The following is a 25,025-nucleotide window of genomic DNA, read 5'->3' on the forward strand; positions in this document are numbered from 1 at the left end:
CGTCTTATACGCCCAGTCGTCTTATACACCGGAAAATACGGTATATACAGACACACAAACACATACATACACTATGTGACCCTGGGTAGGGAGGAGTGATTCCCATGTTAATCTGTGTATTGTTCTGTTGTTGATGGCAGGGCCTCAGGGTGGGATGATATGCAAAGGAGGATTAGTGTCTGATAACTGGTGATCATTATCTGCTGGGAAAGCCCCTGACCCTGAGTGGTTTCTCATTTGCATTTGCTGAGTGCAGGGTCAGGAGCTTTCCCAGCAGATAATGATCACTGGATAAATTGTTATGGCAGTCTGATAAAAAGAAAATATCTAAATTTTACAATTTACCATTGAATACCGTGTATACTCATGTATAAGTCAACCTCATGTATAAGTCGAGGGCAGTTTTTGAGGCCAAAATCATGGATTTTGATATGACCCGTGGATATGTCAAGGGAATGTAACAAAAATGGAGAAACAAAGCACCACTTCCTGCTCTACATCTCTCTCTCTGAACCTCTCTCAAGGATCACAGTACTGTATCAGCATGGGGAAACAAGTCTGGGTGCATACACACGCACACACACACCTCTTTGCATCAGCATTTCCAGACTTAAGGCTTGCAGAAAAAAAAGAAGAAGACACCAGCCATGCCTTTAACACCAGCATTTCCAGACCCATGGCTTGCAGGGGGGAAAAGGAGGACCCCAGCCTTGCCTTTAACCCCATCATTTCCAGACCCATGGCTTGGAGGGAAAAAAAAGGAGGACCCCAGCTTTGCCTTTAATTCCGTCATTTCCAGACCCATGGCTTGGAGAGAAAAAGGAGGACCCCAGCCTTGCCTTTAACCCCATCATTTCTAGATCCATGGCTTCCATGGAAAAAAAAGGAGGAACCCAGCTTTGCCTTTAACCCCATCATTTCCAGACCCATGGCTTGGAGGGAAAAAGGAGGACCCCAGTCTTGACTTTAACCCCATCATTTCCAGATCCATGGCTTGGAGGGAAAAAGGAGGACGCCAGGCTTGCCTTTAACCTCATCATTTCCAGACCCATGGCTTGGAGGGGGAAAAAGGAGGCCCCCAGGCTTGCCTTTAACCACAGCATTTCCAGACCTATGGCTTGGAGGGGGAAAAAGGAGGACCCCAGGCTTGCCTTTAACCACAGCATTTCCAGACCCATGGCTTGGAGGGGGAAAAAGGAGGACCCCAGGCTTGCCTCTAACCCCAGCATTTCCAGACCCATGGTTTGCAAAATGGGGTCCAAGCCTGGGCATGCTCCCTCTCTCTGCATCCTTCTCCCTTCCCTCAGTAGCTGCTTGTTAGCTCCAGCTGCGAAGGAGGGCTGAAGGATCACACACTCGTGGAGAGAGGAGAGGATGCCGGCACCGGGACTCAAATGGGGACTGTTTACTTGGCTACAGAGAAGGTAGGCACCTTTTTTTAATGAACTTTATCAGCTGTAGTAACCTACTGACCCTTCCATAAGTCGATCCTTGATTTTGGAGTCCATTTGGGGGCATAAATTTCTCGACTTATAGTTGAGTATATACGGTAGAAGCTTAGAGCAAGAAACTATAAAAGATTACATGTTTAAATGGTCTTGGGACATAGGTTGTAAAATGCATGCATGGATAAAGACTAATAAATTCACGGTGGCACAAGACCTTAAGGAAATTCATTTGAAAATTATGAACAGGTGGTATTATACCCCCTGGAAACTGAAAAAAAAATATATATATAATTTGCCAGATGGGTTGTGTTGGAGATGAAGAGAGAAGGGCACAATATTCCATATGTGGTGGAGATGCCCTGTGATTCAAAAGTTCTGGAAGGAAGCCCATTGCACAATCCAGAACATATTTAAAATAAAACTACCAATGGCTCAGGACAGATGGGCGCAATGGGGTGCTGTCATCACCCCTGGTACATGCAAAGGGTGTCAAAATGGCGGTGCCCTGTACAGATGGGCGCCGTCATTTTGACGCAATGGATGCTTAGTGTCCGCACGTCACAATGCCATTGTGATGTCGCAAGTGCACCATTGGCACATTGTAAAAGAACTCACTTTTTGCGGGTTCGTTTTGCTGCGTGAGGAAGCCACATGGTTTGTCCGCTGCAGCTTCCTCGCACAGCAAAACAAGGCGTGGGCAGACCACCCTTTTTGGGTGGTCTGTACTCCGCCAATGAGTCCTAAATTATACCTACTGAATATGATGTCCATATTAAAACCAAGGGATGAAAATAAGTATTGGAAAATGATGCTTTACTTAGTAACAGCTGCCAGACTCCTTATAGCTAGACACTGGAAATCAGAAAAGATTCTGACGTTAGAGGATTGGATGCAAAAAGTAAACCAATTCAAAAAATTGGATAGAATGTCATGGTATCTTAAAAATCAAAGCACAGCGAAAAGGAAAGAAGAATGGCAGAAAATATTGGACTTTTGGGAAAAAGAAGTGGGGCTTAAACTTAAAACTAAATGTGTGAAATGGTTGATTTACATTAAAAAGATACTTATATACGTTATTTGCTCTAATTTTCACAGGTTATGATTTCTTTTAGTATACCCGCTTATAAAGACTATGATAAGGTAGAAGCTGAGGATCTTAGGTTTAAGATTGTATTAAAACAATAAGATTTGAAGACGAGGAGAAAAAGAGAAAGAAAGAAGAACAACATAAACTTAATTATATGAGACAAATATTGGAAAGATAGCTTTGAAATGGATATACAGTATTGCTTTTCCTCTCTTTTTCTCTTCATAATATAGCAAAGTCAAATACTACCGTATTGAGAAGTTAAGGGATTTTGTTCCCCTAGTATAAAGTGCACTCTTCAACACTAGAAGATTAAAAGGAAGATACAACACAGGTCTAAAGAAGACAAGAAAACAAGCTTGACTGTACGCTCAATGTCAATTTTATTTGTATTTTATGATGATTCAATAAAGATCATTTAAAATAATAATAATAAATGGTGTATGCGTCTTAAGAGGCCAGAAGCCGCAGCAAAGCCATGCACCAGTCCTAAGGACTGGAGCGCAGCTTTGGCACAGCTTCTGGCCTCTTAAAATGTGTGTGTCATTTAAACTGCATACCTCTAAAGTGACCCGAAGCAGCTTTATTTTGGTCTGTCTGTACAGACCCAAATTCGGCTTCCCCCAAAGTGGTCCAAAAGGAATTGTGCTGGTCTGGATCCTCCAGACTCAAGTTGCATCTACACTGGAGAAATAATGTAGTTTGACATGACTTTAATTGCCATGGATTATCCTACATCCTCCAGGATCCTGTAGTTTTTTTGAGGCACCAGCACTCTGGCAGAGAAAGCTAAAGATCTTGCAAAACAGCAAATCCCAGGATTTCATAGGATGGAGCAGTGATGTCAAACTGCATTATTTCTATTGTCTAGAAGCATCCTCAGTTCAGAGCCTTCTGGGTATCAGTGCAGCTGTCAGCCTTCAATATCTGCTTCCAGAGCAGTCCTTGCTTGCTCTGACTTTGCCAGAGTTTGGGCAAGTTATGTTTATAACACCTCCCAGAACTGCCCCTAGACTAGCATGTAGTTTGGTACGTAGCTTTCTGACAGATAAAGCTAGATCTCTCACAATACTGCCATTCCCAGAATTCCATAGCACTGAGCCATGGCAGTTAAAGTGGGGTCAAACTGGATTATTTTTCTGCCATGCAGATACAGCCTAAAAGAGAGTAAGTAATGGAGGATTCACATTACATCAGTTTGCTTCAGAAAAAGAAGACATTGGAAGTCCAAAAATCAGAGCAGAAGAATTTGGGGAGCATCCCAGAAGGAAAGGATGGGAAGAAAAAAGGCAGTCCTGACCTTCATTCAAAGAAAGAAGGCATCTAATAATGCATTGCTAATTTTGTTTACACAGACGTAAGTCCCACTGACTTCAATGGTGCTTTTGTGTGTGTGTCGGTTGTCAGCTTCTGGCGATCCCATGCATTTCATAGGATTTTCATAGACACAGAGGTTTTTGAGGATTTTTGAGCTCAGATCTTGGGTGACTGCGGGTCCACGATGCGAATTCATGTCATAACATGACTGTGTTATCAGACATGATTCCTTTCTATGGGCGCTCCTTCCGTGGCGATTCCGCGGTGATTCCAAAGTGATCCCTCATTTTGGTAAAATCGTAAAAAAAGTGAATTCACAGAATTCGCGTTCAAGCTCACTTCGATTAAACTTCGAAATTGGTCTGGTGTGGAAGATCACTCCGATGTCGCCCCCCTTGGCCCCCTGCGTCCTGCTCCTTCATCCCCCTCCTCCTCCTTCATGTCACCTTGTTCTCTCTGCCACCCTGCAACCTATCCCATCATCTCCTGACTGCTCCTTCAGCACGATGAAGGATGACAGCTAAGGAGGGGGCAGGGAAGGAGGACAGTATCCAGAGCCCCACTGAGCATGTGCAAGGGTCCCAATTCGAATCATTGAATCCACATGGTATGCACCGGTGTGGTAATATAATTTGCACTCACTTTGCTTTGCATGAATTTGCATCACATGAATTGCCTTGGATTCGATTCCCCCTCGATTCGGAAGGGCAACGGGAGAGCAACCAGGTGTCATAAAACATTCATGTTACGACGTGAATTCGCATAGCTGAACCAGGAGTCACCCCAGGTCTGACCTGCAAAAAGCTCAGTGTGTTATACTTCATAGTCAAGGAATACTTGCAGCTGGTTTTTCCAGCTCCCTTCTCTGAAATATAACCTACAGCTTGGGTCTGCAATGGCAGTCTCCCATCTAAGTGCTAATCAGAGCTGACCCTGCTTAGCTCCAAGATCAAATGAGACCTGGTGCCTTTATGGTATTAAAGCTTTTGCTGTCCTGTATTAAGGATTGCTCTTCTTCAGATTAGTTTCCTCTATCTGACTTCAGGTCTAATTCTACAGAAACCTGATATGTGTTTTGTGTGTGTGTGTGTGTGTGTGTGTATGAGGCTGTTTTGCAGTCTGCAAAAAGAAGCAACCAAGTGAAAATGAGTGTCTGTCAAATCCCGAAGAGAAAAGGCCCCTCTGTTTTCCCATTTCTTGTCCCATTATCTATTTACACGGGAAGCACGCTGAGAAACAAATAAGCTATCAAGCAGACCAGCAGGGCTGTCCAGAAGTAAAAAGGCAGCTGCAAAATTATTCTGACAGTTGTTTTCCTCGCAAGCCCTGGGATGTCCTGCAATGCCAAAGGAAAAAAGCAAGAAAGTCCAATTTCATACCAGGTGGAAGGCAAGTGAAAGATTCATCTTAACATGTCAGGGGCCTTGTAATATGTTTCTGAGAGGTGCAATGCGGCTGGTGTTGTGAGCATCGGGGTCTAGAGAGGAGGTGTGGGTCCCAGCATGAGCCCAGTGGCTAAGGGACAAAGGGAAGAGGAGCCTGTGCCATCATTGCTGGGCACAACGGAGCCAGCTGGTGCATGCAGTAGAGCTTGGCCATAATCTGTTAAAAACTAACTAAGGCCCAGTACATACCTCCCTGAAAGTCTGGGCTGGAGGCGTCTGGTATCCCTCCGGAGGGACACTGCAGCAGCCAAACCGCACAGCATCCCTCCACCCCAAAAAGAACCCAAAAAAAACGGGTTCCTCTTGGGACACCGCACACTGTCACGAATGCGCCATTGGCGCACTTGTGATGTAAGCGATGCACAGAGATGTCTACATGCTGTGCATCACTTACCTTATGATGGTGGCCCCCATATGGATGGGAGGCTGCCATGACGCCGGCGCCCACACATCCTAGGGTTCCAGAGCGTGTGGTTGCTGCGCGCTCTGGAACTTTAGAATTGGCCAGAGGACGGCGTTTCCTGCCTGTCTGTCCCAGGCCTAGTTCACCTATCCTCTATTTTAACAAATCCATGACAATTGAGGGGAACAGTCAGCATTTTAATGCCAATCCCAGTGGATGAAATTGCACAGCTATGCTGGGGCAGACTGATGAGAGTTGTAGTCCAACAGCACTTGGACAACTATACAATTCCCACCCAACCTTGCATTAGCATATCCTTTTTTTTAGTAACATATAACATTTTATGTGACAGCCAGCGTAGCATAGTTTTTTGAGTGTTGGAATGGACTCTAGAGACCAGGGTTCGATTCCCAGCTTGGCCATGAAACTCACATGCTCTCAGCTTCAACAGAAGGCAATGGCAAACCTCCTCTGAACAAACCTTGCTAAGAAAACCCCATAATAGGTTCGCCTTAGGATTGCCATAAGACTTGATGGCAAACTATAACAACAGGTGCTAAAATTTCTCAAACTCAGAATGGCAAGCCTCCTCTGAACCAATCTTGCCAAGAAAAACCCATGCTAGCTTTGCCTTAGGATCACCATAAGTCATAAATGACTTGAAAGCACACAACAACAACATCAAAACATTTTACGTGAATTAATTTTATCACTAGGGGTGATTTTTCAGGTTTGAGTCTTTTTCTAATTGTAATGCATTTTTAAAAATTACCACTCTTATCAGTATATTAATATGTTAACAAATTAATAAGTCTTAGTAGTGATGAGAGGATCAAATTAATTTTAATCACAGAGTTGGAAGAGATCCCAAGGGCCCCAATCATACAGGAATACACAATCAAAGCACTCCTGACAGATGGCCATCCAGCCTCTTTTTGAAAACCTTCAAAGGAGACTTTTCCACTCTCCAAGGCAGCACATTCCTCTGTCAAACAGCTCTTACTGCCAGAAAGCTTTTCATGATCTCATATACATTTTCCCCTTTCTTTAACTTGCTGCTGTGTGCCTTCAAGCTGTTTCCGATTTATGGCAAGCATAAGCATTTGCTTTTGCCTTTCTCTGAGGCTGAGAGAGCGTGGTTTGCCCAAGATCACCAGTGAGTTTCCATGACTGAGCAGGAATCCAAACCCTGATCCCCAGAGACGTAGTCCAACGCTAAAACCAGCCATCATGAGTATGGTAGCTCTGTTTTGGCTTGCTGTCCATCATAATTAAGCCTAAATAAATGCACATCCTTTCACTGGTTAGGCCTTCCCTTCCCTTTCTCCACTTCCCTTTGTCTCCTTTGTAGTGAATTTTAGCTCCTTTTCTATCTCCCCAAATTTTATCACAGTGATTCACAAACTTTGGTCCTCCAAGCCTTTTGGACTTCATTGCCCAGAAACCCCAGCCAACTTGGCCAACAGTCAGGAATTCTAGGAGCTGAAGTCCAAAACATCTGGAAGACCAAAGATTGGAAAAAAACTGTTTTATAATGTGGATTGCCCACCATTTCTAACATTGCACAGCTAGCTTGTGTGAAGTGCTTGTCAGCTATCACACAATACAATGGACACTTGTTATACGCTGGCATTTGGTTCCAAGATCCCCTGTGGATAACAAAATCCGTGGATGCTCAAATCCCATTAAATATAATGACAAAATGCAAAATAGTGTCCCTTATAAAAAATGGAGAATCAAGGGCCTGTTACAAATGGGCACCCTAGGACGGACTCCAAACGGGCACCAGACGCCCCAACCCTAGCACGGACTGAGTACGTAACAAATGGCGGCGGCCGTTCCACACGGCCACCGCCATTTTGACGTAACGGATGCTCTGTGTCCGCACGTCGCGCGGTGGAAGTGACGCTGCGAGTGCGCAACTAGCGCCTCGTGGCATCTCTTCCGGGCTGCAAGCATTCCCGGATGCAGCAACTGGCGGTGGCAGCAGACCGCCGCAATCTGCCGGTCTGTAACGCGCCAAGGTTTGATATTTGAAATTTATACTTTTTTGGAACATTTTCAAACCGTGGATGCTTGAATAAGAAGGGCTGACTGTACAATGTTGACCTCAGATTTGAATTTGGAAATATCAATTATGATGATGCATTAAAACTGAGTAATGCACTACTCAGTATGGTATATGCACTACTCAGGAGTTTGGACTGGATAGCCCTTGGGATCTCTCCCAACTCTATGACTCTATGATCATTGGTGGGAGTGGGGTGGAAATATCCATCTGCTGTGCTCTGATCGGCAAGAGAAAAGACCCCATCACCTGCAGTGGTAGCTGCCTGGTAAATCAGGATTGGGGGACTTTTATAATCAGTACATATCCCATACACTATTCACTATGAATATATATCAGATAAAAATATGCAAATCTAGGTTAAAAAGTCGCAACTACGATTATGAATTCCAGCCGCTATTGGTAACTGTGTGGTTGTGTTTTCAAAAAGCAAACAGCAGCCAGTAGGGAGGCTGCTGTAACAGATCACAGCCTGATCTGATCAGAATCGCAGCTTGTGTAGACCCAGCTGTCTCCAGAATCACTATAAATTCAATGAGGTATCATAGACATATGGTAGAAAGAAGAGTGGGGTGGATGTATGGTCCACAAGAATAGTGGTATATCACTCAGCTTATAGAGACGGGGCCTGGGCTGCAAGGTTCATCATCCTAAGAACCTGTTCTCATTTTAAAACATTAAATAGTCCTCAGATCATCATTTGCAAAGACAGGTGTGAAACTGAATGGTAATCATGATTATTGTCACAGAAGTGAATTTAGTTGGTTCACAAGTATCACTAGTACTTACTTCCTAGCCAAGAAAGGGAAGGGTTGAAGCTAATAGACTCAAGAATGAGTTTCAGTACATAACTCTTTGCCTCCTGGCCCTATTACTATCAGTGAACAGAGTAATTATGTGAAATAGGTACAGTGGGTAAAAAAGTGCGTAATGTAAATGTAATGTAATGTAAATAGCAGAGAATACAACTCTGGGGAGTACTAAATTCTACAATATCCCTAATCAGGTTCACTCAGAATATTTTGCTTGGCTTGGCTTTTGTTTTGCTTTATTTACCTTACTAATCCTATATTCATTTTCTTGATATACCTCACTGAATTCTAAGAAGACATAACGTACTTGGGCATCAGCTACTATTAAACAAGTAAATAGCACCATATCTCAGAATGATATATGATTCCATCAAGAGGACCAGTACAACATTGAGTTTTGATGCAGGACTAAGGCGCATCAAACATAAATTGCTATGAAAGCTTCTTTACCTTAAATGATTCCAAGAATCCCCCATGGCCTCCATTTTCCAGCTTGTCCTCCTCAAATCCCAGGCCTAGCATCAATTGCGTATGGACATGAAGTTCATCGTGGAGGTTGTCCAGCAGAGCAGCTCGCGTCCGATCCTAAGAACAACATTATGAAACAAACGTCATCATTTTTAAAGTGTTGTGTTTTCATCCCGTTGCTATAATACAGTCACAGACCTAAGCCAAAAATTCTCAAAGGGCAAGAATGGGAAACTATTTTGCTCCAAGTGCTTTTACTATTTCTTTTTTTAAACTCCCTAAAACCCTTGGGATGAAGTTGTATTGCTGGCACCACTAAAGGCAACCCTCATCTTTTCAAATGACTTAAATTGATTTTATTACCTCTTTAGAGATAAAGCTGGACAGAAATATTTAATTTTTAAAAAAATGAACTTTCAGAAATGCTCATAGTACGAGAGGACATGGTTCCAGCCTCGTATCTGAATTTAGTCATCCATGATCCAATGTTGCACCGTGTGCAGGCATCTTTTGTGGCATGGCACATGGCATTACTAGAGACGTCATTACAACTTTGCTATGAAAAAGCTTGCTGTGAAAATGCTTCCTCCAACATTTGCACAAAAAGTTGTTCAAAATCTAGCAATTTTGCACAACAAAAGTTCCAGCTTTCTTGATGTATAACATCTGAGTTGCAGAACTTTCAAATTGGTCAAAGCTGTAGACAAGACACCAAACACTTAACCACATTGTTTATATAGCAGCATAATGAGCAATTTAGTTTTGCATTTTCTGCACTTTCTTCAAATAAATAATGTAAATGGCTAAAGGGTTTCCCCCTTCAGGGACCTGTGCGACTTTCTGTGTGTAGTGAAAAGAAAAAGACTGTAAGTTTTGAACGTAAAGCTGAGCAGTGTCCCAAACTCTTGGCAGCTGTCAAAAACTGTGCAGTTTTGTTGTCTGGGAAAGAAAACAAAACAAAAGTTTCTGACAAATTGCAGGAACTATTGATGTGCCATTTTTCTTCCCAGCCAGGTTTCTCAAAAGGTCACAAACTTCAAATTTGACTCCAGTCGGGAAACTGATGGGATTTCATTCCATCCCAAGTGTGGAGGTTGTGCATTTGATCATTTCACAGTAGAATCCACAAAAAGCCAAATCCCCCAGCATCCCTCTCCTTTGCATATGTTATTTTCCTTTAACATCCAGGTTCGCTGGATGCTACAATGGCCTAGATATTCCAAAGTAATAACTCTCTTGGGTAAGGAAATTATCCCCTTTCCATGGCTCCCATCTTACCTCCAGCTTAGCAAACTTGTCTGACTTGCAGCAGGCATTTTCTGCATTGATCAGTTTGGTGAGAAGAAACTCCCGGAATTCTGAATTCTAGGAAGGAGAGGAGAGATGGCTTAGATATTAAGCTGACAAACCACTTCATTTTGGTCATGTTCTCAGATGAAGATTAGAACAGTGTCCTAATATCCCAGACATTTTTGCATGAACCTTTGATAAACCAAGGTTAACCCTTGCAGAACCACTCCTGAGTAACCTTATTGGTTTCTCACTCTGCTGAAAGTATCTAAGGTGCTTTACAGAGTGCGTCCAGGAACCTCAGCGGACAAACCGTGCGATTCCCGGACGCAGCAAAAAGAACCTGCAAAAAGCGGGTTCTTTTTGCGGTGTGGAAATGACGCTGCAAGTCGCCAATGGTGCACTCATGGCGTCATTTCTGCTGCGTGACGTGCAGACGCTAAGCGTCCGTGACATCAACATGGCGGCACCCATGTAGTATGAATGATGCAATTTTGTACATGCTCAGCGCATACTAGGGTAAGGGGCGTCCGGAAAGGATGCCCCTTTCTAACCCTAGTACGTGCCGAGCACATACTTTCTGCCCGTGCAGAATGGGCCTAAGATTCAGATGAAGCTATCTGACCCATAGGTTTATCGATTTTGGAGTGGAAGTGCAGAAAATGGCTTCCGAAGAAATAAAAAATAGTTTTTAAAAAATATTTATTTTGCGGAGGGGATGAATGAACCTACACAAGGTCCTATATTGCCAGATGACTGTACCTAAGGTTTCAATTCAAAAAAAGCTCTAGCAGCAAGCTGAAGACAAGCCTAGCCTATAAAGAAGTCTAGACTGTGAATCCAAGTTGCTTCTTTCTAAGGAGTTTATCACACGGGAGGAATTTCTCTTAATATTGAATGAAAAGAAAGTGGGGGCAGAACACATTCACGTGAATTTGCTAGTTCAGTGAATTTACATGAATTCAAATTGCGTTCAAACTGACTTCCCATTGCCTGAAAACGGCTTCCCATTGTCCGAAATTGCGTGTGGTAATCTATCACACAATAACGTTAAACCCCATGATTGCGTTTGGATTGCCATTGGATTATACTTCCAATTTCTCTTGTCTGATAATGTCCTAAGGTTTCTGGGGAAAACTGCCTTATCTTGAGAATCTCTGCTGATTTGCTACTTTTGGTGTATCTACACTGTAATGTAGATAATGCAGTTTGATACTATTTTAAGTGTTGTAGCTCCAGCCTATGGAAGTCTGGGTTTTGTAGTTTTGCATAGACCATGGTATCCTTCTGGAACGCCAGAGTGAGTTAGGAATTGGAGACTCTGCTTTGCAATGGTTCTGTTCATACCTCTCAGGCAGGTTCCAGATGGTGATGCTGGGAGAGAGCTTCTCTTCTAAAAGAGAGCTGACATCTGGCGTCCCTCAGGGCACCATTCTGTCCCCCATGCTGTTTAACATTTACATGAAGCCGCTGGGTGAGATCATCTGGAGACATGGTGCGGGGGGTTATCCGTACACTGATGACACCCAAATCTGTTTCTCTATGTCTCTGACTGCTTAAGTAACCAAGGAGGGCTTCTCCCCTCTGAATTGACTGTCTGAGGTCAGTAATGGGCTGGATGAGGGAAAATAGACTTAAGATGAATCCAAACAAAATGGAAGTACTCGTGATAGGTAACCCTAATCTGGGTATGGAGAGATGTTCACTAGTCCGGGACAGGGTCACACTTCCCCTAAAGGACTGTGTTCACAGTCTGCGGGTGCTCCTGGACTCGTCTCTTCAACTGTCTTTACAGATAGATGTGATGGCCAGGAGTGCCCGTTATCAGCTTTGGCCGATATGCCAACTGTGACCCTATCTGGAGCTGTGGGACCTAGAAACGGTTGTACATGTGCTGGTAACCTCTCATCTCGATTTCTGCTACGCACTTTACATGGGGTTACTCTTGTGCCACGTTTGGAAGCTTCAACTGGTTCAAAACATGGCAGCCAGGTTGGTTGCAGGTAAATCTAAGTTCAACCATATTACACCTATCTTGAAATCTTTGCATTGGCTGCCTATCAGCTTCCAGGCAGAGAACAAGGTGTTGATCATTACCTATAAAGCCCTACATGGTTTGGGTCCAGCTTACTTGACGGAACGCGTTCTCCCATACAATCCTTCCCGCACACTCAGGTCTTCTGGGAAGAACCTACTACAGTCAAGAAAATCCAGATTGGTGGCGACTCCCCAGAGGTCCTTTTCAGTTGTTGCTCCAAAAATTTGGAATGACCTACCGGAAGAGACCCGCCAGATAACATCTCTTGACGCCTTCATAAAGGCGATTAAAACGGTCCTCTTCCGGCGGGGCTTCCCAGACCGACCTCTGATCAGGATAGAATTTGCTTCTTTAATCAGCCCACTCTGTATTGCCTCTTGCGCCTTAATCTGTTTTAACAGATCATGTTTTTATTTATATGTTTTTTATTGTTATGATTTTATATTTGTAGGAGGGAGGGTAGGGGGAATGGGGGAATAAAAGAATGTTTTTGTCATTGCTTTTGTATTGTATTTGATTTTGCTGTTACCCGCCCCGATCCTCAAAAGGGAGAGGCGCGATACAAATAAATAAATAAATAATAATAATAATAATAATAATAATTATTATTATTATTATTAAGGCTGGCTTGCATTCTGTATGAATAGAAGGACTACTCAAACCAAAAAGGTACACGGTGATCTGAAATCCAATAATTTTCAAGGTGGAGGGTTACTATTATTAGGAGTGGAGGAGTGCTTCCAGTTTTATGGCTCAATGGGAATGACTGCAAACATGCCCTGCTGAGTCAAAATGATGGCAAAACTTTAGACAATAAAAAAAAATGGAAACACCCTGTCATTTTATAATTGTAATCCCATTATCACCATCTGAAAATCCATTTCACTTAGTTCCTACTATAAGTTACCTCTGCCTCCACATAGACACACAATTTCAGGAGGGACAAATTATTACAAGAAGGCTCCTTCTCTAATTAGATTTTTTGCCTTGTTGTTGCTGTTAAGTGTCATCAAATTAGCTTTGACTTAGGTGACTCTATGAACGACCCCCCTCCCAAAAATCCTGTTATTAACAGTCCTGCTTAAGTTTCGTAAAAATCAAGGCAGTGCTTTCCTTGATGGAGTCAATCCATCTATTTATACGGTCACTCTCTTTTCATACTTCTTACTTTTTGAAATACAGGTGGGCTTGGCAGTGAAGGACCAAAGGAAGGAACGTCTTCTCGTGCGGTGACAGCTACCTACCAGAAAGAGAAACAGAGGGAAAGAATGCAAAGAAAGGTACATAAAATAAATGTACAAGGACATCTATACAGATCATCTATATAAATCAAAATGTAAATGTTTGCTTGCTCAAAATTTTAAATCTCCGAAAGTTCTTCTCTGATTGCTTTGAAATTCTGACACAATGTTGCATTTGAATACACACATGTTTTTATATACCTACTATGTTTTTATATACCTACCACTATACAGTTGTCACACTTGTGACAGGTAAAAATATGCTTTTTAAAAAAACATTGCCATCTGTTGGACATAAAAGCAACACACGCTTTAGTAAATATTTTACAATTCCATTTAAATGTTTCCGATTTATGATCCATTTATGATTTCCAAATTTCCAATTTTACAATTCCATTTCAATGTTTCTGGGAATGCTTGCCCATAGGGAGACATTGAGGAATGCTTGCCCATAAGGAGACATCGTAGAATGCTTCCCCATAGGGAGACACTGGGAAATGCTTGCCCATAGGGAGACATTGGGGAATACTGGCCCATAGGGAGACATCATGGAATGCTTGCCCATAGGGAGACATCATGGAATGCTTGCCCATAGGGAGACACTGGGAAATGCTTGCCCATAGGGAGACATCATGGAATGCTTGCCCATAGGGAGACATCGGGGAATGCTTGCCCATAGGGAGACATTGGGGAATGCTTGCCCATAGGGAGGCGTTGGGGAATGCTTGCCCATAGGGAGACATTGGGGAATGCTTGCCCATAGGGAGGCGTTGGGGAAGGCTTGCCCATAGGGAGACATTGGGGAAACGTGCGCTTTCTCTTTTCTTTCTTTTCCATTTAACCAGACTGAGCCACAGCAATGCGTGTCTGGGTACTGCTAGTATATAATAAAATGGTAACCATCTGGCTTTCCTGATATTGGTCAACAGCAACTCCCATCATTCCTTATCTTTAGCTGTTAAGAGATCATAGGGAGAGAAGGCTGTAAATCTATGTTTCCCTCCCCTCCCCAGAGTTGGTAGAATTTACTGCCCATTTTCCAGCTGTGGAACAAGTTAAGAGGTGGGTGGCACATTGGTGTCATTTCCTCTGAAACTCAGACCTTGTCTGCATGGCATTTCCTCACCCCACTCCAGTTCTCACATTGTCCTATATGAGCGACACATGTCCCAAACTCCGCTTCTTGTGCAGCCAGTCCAGATGATGTCTGGTACATTCTGCACCTGAATAGGAGTGTAACTGTGGACTTTAGCACACAGCTAAATAATCTGTTTTACCTTGCCCGGTTTGAATCCTCTTCTGGGATGCAGCCAGATATTATCAGGTGTAGTTTGCTACTGATGCCGCCTCCTGCCTAAAACCCAGCTAGAACCCGGCTCCCAGCCACACTCAGACGGCCGATTTGCAAATAATGATGATTTATTTCTAGCCCGCCCTATCATAGAGAATCCGGGCGGGTTACAACAATAACACACATCAAAGTTACAAAAAAATCCAAGAAGAAAACAATCCTTATACCCACCCACCCCCATTCCTAATGCTAAAACAGGATTAAACAGTCATAGTATAAAAGCATTAATAACTATTAAAACATTACAACATTCAACTATCCAGTGAACTCTGCCCATGATGACTTTTATTTAGCTTAGTCGGTTTTAATATGTAGTTTTTAATCTTACATTGTTTAATCTTGTTTTAAGGGGGGTATTATGTATATATGGATGTATTTTAACCTGTTGTACACCGCTTTGATTGCCTGGCAAAAAGCGGGATAGAAATAAAAAAAATTATTTTTATTTATTTAACTAGAATTTGGAGGAAAATAAGTAGACGAGGAGGCATTTTTCATAATCGTGATCATGTTCATGTCAGGTTCGTATCTAGATCTATATCTATATTTTTATATCTATATGCATCCTGAATCAGAGTTCATATCGGCAGCAGTAAGTCACGTTTTTTAGCTGTGCACTAAAGTCCTCTGTTAAAATGAAATTTTAAAAGTTGCCTGCATGTGACTGTCACTGAGTGCCACGTTCTGACCTCAGAAGTGAGTGACTTGTGATGACAATAGAGACACCAGGCAGCACAGTGGGATGCCCTTGCAGACAGTCACTATGGTGCAGGAATGGAGGCCAGGTAATGGGGGTAGATAGGGGCAGCTGGGGAGGCAGGAGATTCCAGGTTGTCCGGGGCAACCTTAAACGTCCTACATTTTGGGCTGAGTTTTGTTCTGCAGTTGTCCTACAGTTTGGTCTCAAATTTATCCTACATTTTGTCCCTGGTAATAGTGGACAATTATGGCAACCCTACAGAGTACCCTTACCAGTCCAGACAAGTCCTTAGTCATACCAGCTGTGACATAGGCAAAGAGAACCCAGAGCCATCTTCATTCTCAGATCCCAAAGGGACAGAGCGGGCTCTAGGTATTTGGCCACCCTAGGCGAGAAATATTTTGGCACCCCTTGTCACCCCTCATAACTATTTTCACCCCTTGATTTCCGCTGCTTCGTTTGTTAAAGCTAAACATGACATCAAACATGACGTGAAACTTCCTCTTTACTTAGTTTAAAACTTGTCGTAAGAATGCAACACAGTATTGAACGTACTAGGCAAACATTCAAAATCAAACGCAAGCACTGAAACACTATCGCATGATCACTACCAAAAATGCAAAACACGAAAACAGGCTAGTTTGTTTGTTGTAAACAGTAAACTCAAGATGACTGCCGTTCTGTGTTGTGGCACCAAGGGTAAGGCGGGTTTAGGGGCAGCGAGAAGAGAGAGGGGGCTGCTGACTTTGAGGTTACATTCAAGCCGCATGCGGAAGGCGGATGATGCACCATGTGACTGTACCACAGACACAGAGGGGGGTGCACATTAATGTTTTGGCCACTGTACAAAGAACCTGTCATATGGTAGCTTGCTTTTACATCACTTGCTGTAATGAATTTTCACTTTAATATTGTTTAATTATGCAAAAAATTATATCAAAAAAGCCGCTGTACTGCCCCTAAATTTTGCCCCTTTAGGCGGCTGCCTAGTTCACCTATATGGATGAGCCAGCCCTGATGGGGGGGAAGTCCCCAATGTCTCCCTATGGGCAAGCATTCCCCAATGTTTCCCTATGGACTAGCCCTGGTCCCCTTGGCCTGGAGCACTGCTAATCCCAACCTGTCAGAGCCCAAAGATCCCATTCTAACAGTAGATCTTGCACACCTGCACAAAGGGGACCATGTGTTTGGAATGGCTCCAGGTTTACCTAGATTACCTTACTCTAGCCTTGGGTAGAGATCATCCTTCACAGTGACAATAAGACAGGTTCTCTTGTTTTCCTAAAGAGAAAATCTATGTGTTGGGGAGGCTTTGACTGAGAGAGTTCCTGCATGGTTTTTGGTGTCTGGATCCTTTCCCTTCTCCCTCCCTCTCTCTCAATTAGCATTGACCCTAATGGTTAAACTAAGGACACCAGTATGGCACAGGGCCATGCTTCTGTTCATCTCTTTTATGACCACATCCTCTGGACTCTAAAAGACACAGCCTATATTCACTCTCAGCATGTTCCAGCAGACTAATGCAGCATGTAGAAGGATATCTTTAGCTGCTTATCTGCAGGGCAAAGTTAAAACTACCTGGTCAATACATGGCCCAGCCTCCCTCACAGCATGCAGGAAGCTCTTGGGATGGGCCACCTAGTTAAAATGGTTAAAAATGAACCCTGAAACACAGATGTCGACTTAAAAAAAATAAGTCAGAGGGAGTCAGATCGAATAATGAGAATTAACAAAGAGAACTGCCAAATATAATAGAACACAGTGGGACCTTGGTATCCACCAGGTTTGATTCCAAGACCTCCATGGATGTTAAGGAAAAAGCAACATGGGATATACAGTGAAAGAAATAAAACATGTATGTGAGAGTCAGGATGACTCAGCAAAAAGCAATTAGGAGCCACACAGGTGTAAATGGTAATGTAATTAGCAAGTCCCAAATGCCAAGGACAGAAATGCAAAGTGGATAATTGAACACACCTGAGAATTGTTAAGTGGACAAGGTGAAATGATGAAATCATTAATTATGGGATGAACCAAGAGAACCAATGAAAATGGTTGTACACGCCCACTGGGTGGAAACTGACAAGAGTGGGTGGTGTTTTCCAAGGGCTATAATAATTGCTATGAATCCCAATGTATTTTGTGGGTAGTAGTGAGGAGTTGTATTGGATAGTTTTGGAGCTGTATATAGTAGAATAAAGTAGATCTTTTATATAAGACTACTGAGTTGTCTGGTGTCTTGAGTGAAGATACAAGAGCCATCTGGATCCTGAAGAAGTGTGAAGACTTCTGTGGAAGCAAGAGTGAGAAGGCTTGGAGAGTTTGTCAGGGTCTTCAGCCTATTCTCTGTAACTCTGCTGCTTTAGAGCAAAGCTTTAACCACTGACCAAAACTGGTCAGCGCTGGTGCGTAACAAGGTGGTGAGTTCGAGCCAGAGGTGAAGAGCTACAACTCCCATCATCCCTGACAAGGTCCAGGGATGGTCAAATCCTATTAAATACAATAGTGTAGTAAAATGGTGTCCCTTATTAAAAAAATGGCAAAAATCAAGGTATACCTTTTGGAATATATTTAAAAATATTTTCAAGCTGTGAATGATGGTTAAGGAATCCATGGATATGGAGGGAAGAGTGTACAGTGCGCCTGTGTTATACGCGGCTTTGAGCGTATGTGTTCAAACCGTGTGGGAGGCATGAGGTGCAAGGGGTGGCGCATCCCATTTGAATGAATGGGCTGCGCATCCTTGGCGCAGGCGCACAAGCACCACCGCACCGCTGTGTGCACGAGCCCCATTCACTTGAATGGGGCTGAAGCATAGGCAGAATTCGATTTATGCGGGGGGGGGGGACGGATCCCCTGCGTAAGGCGAGGTTCAACTGTACTATATTATCTCCTGAAATGCAATCCCACCCCAGGTGCTAACACTCCATAGTACTAAAACTAGGACGTCCCTTCCAGTCACTAGGTATAGTTCCCTGCTTTTACTTCTGTTGGTTTGCTCCACCCAAATTGTGTGCAAGCATCGTGAAGACAGTTCGGACCCAATTCGGGGTTTTGGCCCTGCATCACGTAAGAAGTATACAGTCAGCCTATGCGGAACACAGGGTAAATCACCCATGTAGACAAGGCCTATGACTCCTATGGCTTGTGGTCATGCTGTCACACCAACTGGGAAATCCTGGGAGTTGTTACCAAGCTTGTGAAGGAGACAACATTGCATAGTTTAATCCAGTATGAGGAGAACTAGGGAGTCACGAGGAGAGTGCCCACCACACTCATTGCCATGAGCTTCCAGGGGACCCCAAATATTCTGGGCAGAGCTTCCAGCAGGGCAAAGAAGAGCTTTGACAGCTCTTACTTTCAAAAGGAGGCAGTGTGGTGTGCATTATGAACCCCCCAAGGAACAACTGTGCCACACAGATGCCACCTTAAGCTGCAGGATTTAATAACCACAGCCAAAAAAAATCTATATAAATAAAAATGTAAATGTTGGTTTGTTCAAAATCTTAAATTTCTGAAAGATCTTCACCGATTGCTTTGAAATGTTGATGCAATGTTCCATTCAACTGCATGCACGTTTTTAGATACCTAGGCCTGTTACAGACTGCCAAAATAAAGCTGCTTCGGGTCTCTTTGGAGGTATACTGTTTAAATGATGCATGCATCTTAAGAATCCGGAAGCTGCACCAAAGCTGCACTCCAGTGCTTAGGAATGGAGTGTGGCTTTGGCGCGATCTCCGGACTCTTAGGATGCATGCATCATTTAAACAGCATATCTCCAAAGAGACCCGAAGTAGCTTTATTTTGGCAGTCTGTAACACCTATGACAGGTAAAAATATGCTTTTTTGAAAAACAGCGCCATCTGTTGGACGTAAAAGCAATAAATGGTATACTAAATATTTTACGCTACAATTTCAATGTTTCCGATTTACGATCCATTTACGATTTCCAAATTTTCAATTTTATGATTCCCTTTCAATGTTTCCAGGAATGCTTGCCCATTGGGAGACATTAAGGAATGCTTGCCCATAGGGAGACATTGGTGATTGCTTGCTCATTGGGAGACATTGAGAAATGCTTGCCCATAGGGAGACATTGGGTAATGCTTGCCCATAGGGAGACATTGGTGAATGCTTGCTCATTGGGAGACATTGGGGAATGCTTGTCCATAGGGAGACATTGGGGAATGCTTGTCCATAGGGAGACATTGGGGAATACTTGCCCATAGAGAGACACTGGGGAATGCTTGCCCATAGGGAGACGTTGGAGAATGCTTGCCCGTAGGGAGTCATTGGGGAATGCTTGCCCATAGGGAGTCATTGGGGAATGCTTGCCCATACGGAGTCATTGGGGAATGCTTGCCCGTAGGGAGACGTTGGAGAACGCTTGCCCATAGGGAGTCATTGGGGAATGCTTGCCCGTAGGCTAGACATTGGGGAATGCTTGCCTGTAGGGAGTCATTGGGGAATGCTTGCCTATTGGGAGACTTTGCTTGCCCATAGGGAGACATTGGGGAAATGTGCACTTTCTCTTTTCTTTCTTTTCTATTTAACCAGACTGAGCCACAGCAATGTGTGGCTGGGTACTGCTAGTAAAAAATAAATAAAAAATGGAACAATCAATTTGATCTGATATTGACTGCAAATATTAACATGGGCAAAGTCACAATAACACCAGGGTGTCAAAGTCCCATTGGCCATCTGCTTTGCAGTTTCTGGTTTAATGGCTCCAAGGACAGATAGAAGATACACCCACTCAGGTGCTTAATGAAATGTGCGGCAAATACACAGAGAGGCTCACAATTTCTCTCTTTGCATGTGCAACAGGACAGAGAGCGTACCAGCTGCCTGACTGGTAAAATACTTTTTGAAAAGGTTAGCAGCAGGAACTCTTTATCTCTGGCCAAACAGGTACCTTTTGCACAGTTCCTGAAACAGCTACTCGTCAGATCTAAAACAGATGTACACACAAACTCACACACATACACACAGCTCCCTCTCTTCTTACTTTGTAGGATGTATTATCTGTTTCAAGGTTTTCAGCCTGGATCACAATGTAGGCATGTAGAAAGTTGGAGGCAATCATGTCAGGAACAAAGGGAGTGTTTTCCTCTTGAAATATAATCGCCACAATATCGTTGCCAATGTGTCTCTTCCTCTGAAGCTGAAAAGATGGGGGTAAAATAGGGAGGGAAAACAATAATTCAGTATCCTTTATAACTTTGTAGAGAACTCATCTTCCATGGTACTTCCCCATAAACTCTCATCAGCAGTACACACATCAGTCAGAAAAAATAGTTAGGAACATTTGCTGTTTTCCATTTGATGTTGTAAAAATATTTATGAAGTATACTCATCTGTCCACATTTGCAGCTTTGGCTTTTGCAGAATTGATTATTCACGGATTTCATTAATATGTTATCTCTAGGAATATCTAGGTCCTCCAGCGCAATTCTATGGTCAACTTTAACCAAAAGTTGCACTGAAGGACCTAGAGATTCCTAAAGAGAACACTTCTCTATGCATTAGTAGCCCCTTCAATGCAACTCTATGGTCAATGTCTGGCAGATGTTGACCACCAATTTGTACTATAGGACCTAGAGATTCCTAGAGAGGTGTTCTCTCGGGTAAAAACATAGTGTTTTTGTTATTTGCACTTTTTTCACATTCACATTTCATGTACCCCTAACCCCAGTGAATGTGAAGGGACAAGTGTATTTATTGCCATTTTTTTAATGTTGCCACTTGGGTATCAGGTACTGAAACTAGCAAGTATAGTACAAGTCACACTTGGGGGTGAAAACTCAGAGGGAGAATAGGGTGATTGCTTACATTTTCAAGGGGAGGAATTTGCACTAAAAGCGTTTGCTCCCAGGAACGTCCTTGGTATTCAAATAAATACAGTTGCTCCCCCCTCTGGCAATGCATGTATGTGCATGTACATGTCTTCAAGTCACATGTCGACTAATGGTGACCCCACAAATTTTATGGCAAGCTATACTCAGGCAAGGTTTTGCAGTTCCTTCCTCTGAAATAAAGCTTACAGTACCTGGTATTTAATGACTCCTATCCGAGTACTAACCAGACCTGACCCTGCTTAGCTTCCCAGATCAGATGGGATCTGGTGCCTTTATGGTATTTAGCCCCAATTCTCACCAAATCCATGTCTTCAAGTTGTTTCTGACTCATGGTGACCACCAAGGTGATCCTATCATGGGGTTTTCTTGGCATTATATGTTCAGAGGAGGTTTGCCATTGCCTTCCTCTGAGGCTGAGAGCATGTGACTTGCCCAAAGTCACCTAGGGGATTTTATGGCCAAGCTGGGGATTGAATCCTGGTCTCCACAATTGTAGTCCAATCATAGAATCCTACTAGAGTTGGAAGATACCCCAAGGGCCATCCAGTCCAACCTCATTCTGCCATGCAGGAAATCTCAATCAAAGCATCCGCGACAGATGGCCATCCAGCCTCTGTTTAAAGACCTCTAAGGAAGGAGACTCCACTACACTCCGAGGAAGAAGTGTGTTCCACTGTTGAACAGCCCTTACTGTCAGGAAGTTCCTCCTAATGTTGAGGTGGAATATCTTTTCCTGCAGTTTGCATCCATTGTTCCGGATCCTATTCTCTGGAGCAGCAGAAAACAAGCTTTCTCCCTCCTCAATATAACATCCCTCCAAATATTTAAACAGGTCTATCATATCACCTCTTAACCTTCTCTTCTCCAGACTAAACATCCCCAGCTCCCTAAGTCATTCCTCACAAGGCATGATTTCCAGACCCTTCACCATTTTAGTTGCCCTACTTTGGACACTTGGCTCTAGTTTCTCAACATCCTTTTTCAACTGTGGGGCCCAGAACTGGACACAATATTCCAGGTGGGGCCTGACCAGAGCAGAATAGAGTGACACTATTACTTCTCTTGATCTAGACACTATACTTCTATTGATGCAGCCTAAAATCGCATTGGCCTTGTTAGCTGCTGCATCACACTGTTGACTCATGTTCAATTTGTGGTCTACTTGGACTCCCAGATCCCTTTCACATGTACTTTCATTCATCCAGGTGTCCCCCATCCTATATCTGTGCATTTCATTTTTCCGCCCTTAATGCAGTACCTTACATTTCTCCATGTTGAATTTCATTTTCTTAGCTTTGGCCCAGCTTTCTAGTCTATTCAGGTCATTTTGAGTTTTGATCCTGTCCTCTGGGGTATTAGCTACTCCTCCTAATTTGGTGTCATCTGCAAATTTGATAACTATGCCCCCATTTCTGTCATCCAAGTCACTGATAAAGATGTTGAATAGCACTGTGCCCAAGACAGAGCCCAGTGGAACCCTACTGGTCACTTCTCTCTGAGAATTATTCTGAGAGGGCACTGAAGGTGAAGTTTGGATGTGCAAACATCCCTATGGAGGTCATTTTATCACAGGCAGGGCACCCCACTGGAAAGAAATTCACACCAATTTGGTCACCACTGACACACGATGTCCAATCCCTGCATGCAAGAAGCACCATCTGTTCTGCCTGGAGTTCTCTTTCCCACTCGATATTCTATTCAGAATGCAAGGTCAGCTCTCGGTTACCTGCTGTGCATCTCCCTCCGTGAACGGAAGCTTGGTGGAGACATGAAACATAATCTCTCTGTCCCTGAACACCGTGTACACAGACTCTGTGCCTGTCTGGCCATGGGTGACATCCAGACCTCCTCGAAAACTAGAACAAAACAAGAACAAAGTGAGCCCTTGACACCAGGTACAGTAACAACCAAAAGTTGGTGCAATTCTGTCCACGTTGCTTGGGGTGAAGCGGAGGAGAGACTAGAGATCCCTAATCAGAACTACTACTGTTTTTGTTTTTATGGAGTCATCCAATTTACCACAATAAACTATAATTCCTAGGAAAACTTTCAGGAAAGGAGATTAGAGATTTAAGCAATCCATGGTTCAAAACCACCATTGAGATTTGGCATAAATGGAAATATATTGCCACCTATAAGTCCATTCTTACACCATTCAAACTTTTTCCACCTAGATAAAATCTTGCAATGTAAAGGTTGGGAAGAAAGAGGAATTTACTAAATTAAAGATCTTTTTACAAATGGTAAACCCAAGTTGACTAAAGATTTGATATCAATTTGATACCACTGTTAATTTCATGGTATCAAATCAATCAAATTAAAACATTCTCCTATAGCAGGGGTAGGCAAACTTTTTGAGCCGGGAGCTGGGTTGCTGTCCCTCAGACAACTGGGGGGCTGAAGCCGGGAGCTTCCACCCTCCGGGGGCGGGGCCACATGCTGGGGACGGAGCTTCCACCCTCCGGGGGGGCGGGGCTTTCTCTGCTCTCTTTCCCGACCTCCAGCTGTCTGAGAGACAGCTAGAAGTGGGGGGGGGGATTGAGAGAGGGGGTGACAGGCGCGCGCCTGCTCCTCCTGCCCTTCCTTGGCTCCCAGCTGCCTCTCAGACACAGATGGGGACCAGTAAGGGCCCGTGAGGGGCAGGAGCAACAGGCTCCTTTCCTCGGGGCTTTGCCAGGCCTGAGGTGTCCTCCGAAGGACACCTCAGGTCTGCCGAAGCCCCGTGGGGAGGAGGAGGACGAGGCCGGCGGCCCCTGCTCCTTTCCTTGGGGCTTCCCAAGGCCTGAGGTGTCCTCCGAAGGACACCTCAGGTCTGCCAAAGCCCCGTGGGAAGGAGGAGGAGGCCGGCGACCACTGCTCCTTTCCTCGGGGCTTTGCCAGGCCTGAGGTGTCCTCCGAAGGACACCTCAGGGCTGCCGAAGCCCCACGGGGAGGAGGAGGTGTGTGCCCACCCTCTCCTCCTCGGTCCCTTCCTCCAGCCGAGCGGGCTCCAAAGGGCCCTTTTGGCTGAGGGGCAGGGAGGCTGAACGGAAGGGCTTGGGCACCCGTCCCAGGGCCTTCCTTTCGGCTCTTCCCTTCGGCCGAATGGGCTCCAAGGGGCCCTTTCGGCTGAAGGGGAGGGAGGCCGAAGGGAAGGGCTTGGGCACCCATCCCAGGCCCTTCCCTTCGGCTGTTCCCTCTGGCTGATAGGGCTCCAAGTGGCCCTTTCGGCCGAAGGGGAGGGAGGCCGAAGGGAAGGGCTTGGGCACTCGTCCCAGGCCCTTCCCTTCGGCTCTTCCCTTCGGCCAAAGGGAAGGGCGGCCGCCCGAGCCCTGTTGGAAGGGGGAGCCCTGTTGGAGGAGGACCCCCGCCCCCTTCCTTCTCTCCCCGCGGCTGTCTGGCAGCTGCGGGAAGGAAAGACGAGGAGGACCCCAGCCCCAGGAGGAGAAACTCCTCCTATTTAGCCCTGCGCGCAGCCCTGCAGGCACACACAGGGCTACAGGAAGCCACAGGCAGGTGG

The 25,025-nt window shown here is 44.2% G+C and overlaps 1 protein-coding gene across 14 annotated transcripts in view; it reads right to left on the minus strand.

Annotated features, from left to right (window-relative positions):
• Positions 1-25,025, minus strand: part of LOC149286400 (rap1 GTPase-activating protein 2) — a 370,335-nt gene that overhangs the window by 35,233 nt on the left and 310,077 nt on the right. For all 14 annotated transcript variants that reach the window (XR_016277602.1, XR_016277601.1, XM_089494081.1 and 11 more), the window contains 5 exons: positions 23,253-23,382; positions 20,677-20,832; positions 13,545-13,616; positions 10,327-10,413; positions 9,031-9,165 (listed from right to left, as the gene is read on the minus strand). Coding sequence is in view for 12 of the 14 variants with exons in the window: in XM_089494081.1 (XP_089350207.1) it covers positions 9,031-9,165; positions 10,327-10,413; positions 13,545-13,616; positions 20,677-20,832; positions 23,253-23,382 (580 nt within the window). In the remaining 2 variants the exon portion in view is untranslated. The remainder of the gene's footprint in view (positions 1-9,030; positions 9,166-10,326; positions 10,414-13,544; positions 13,617-20,676; positions 20,833-23,252; positions 23,383-25,025) is intronic.

The sequence above is a fragment of the Sceloporus occidentalis genome, unplaced genomic scaffold (genome assembly GCF_023333645.1).
Source record: "Sceloporus occidentalis isolate IW3139 unplaced genomic scaffold, rSceOcc1.0.p SCAF_69, whole genome shotgun sequence".
NCBI lineage: Eukaryota > Metazoa > Chordata > Lepidosauria > Squamata > Phrynosomatidae > Sceloporus > Sceloporus occidentalis.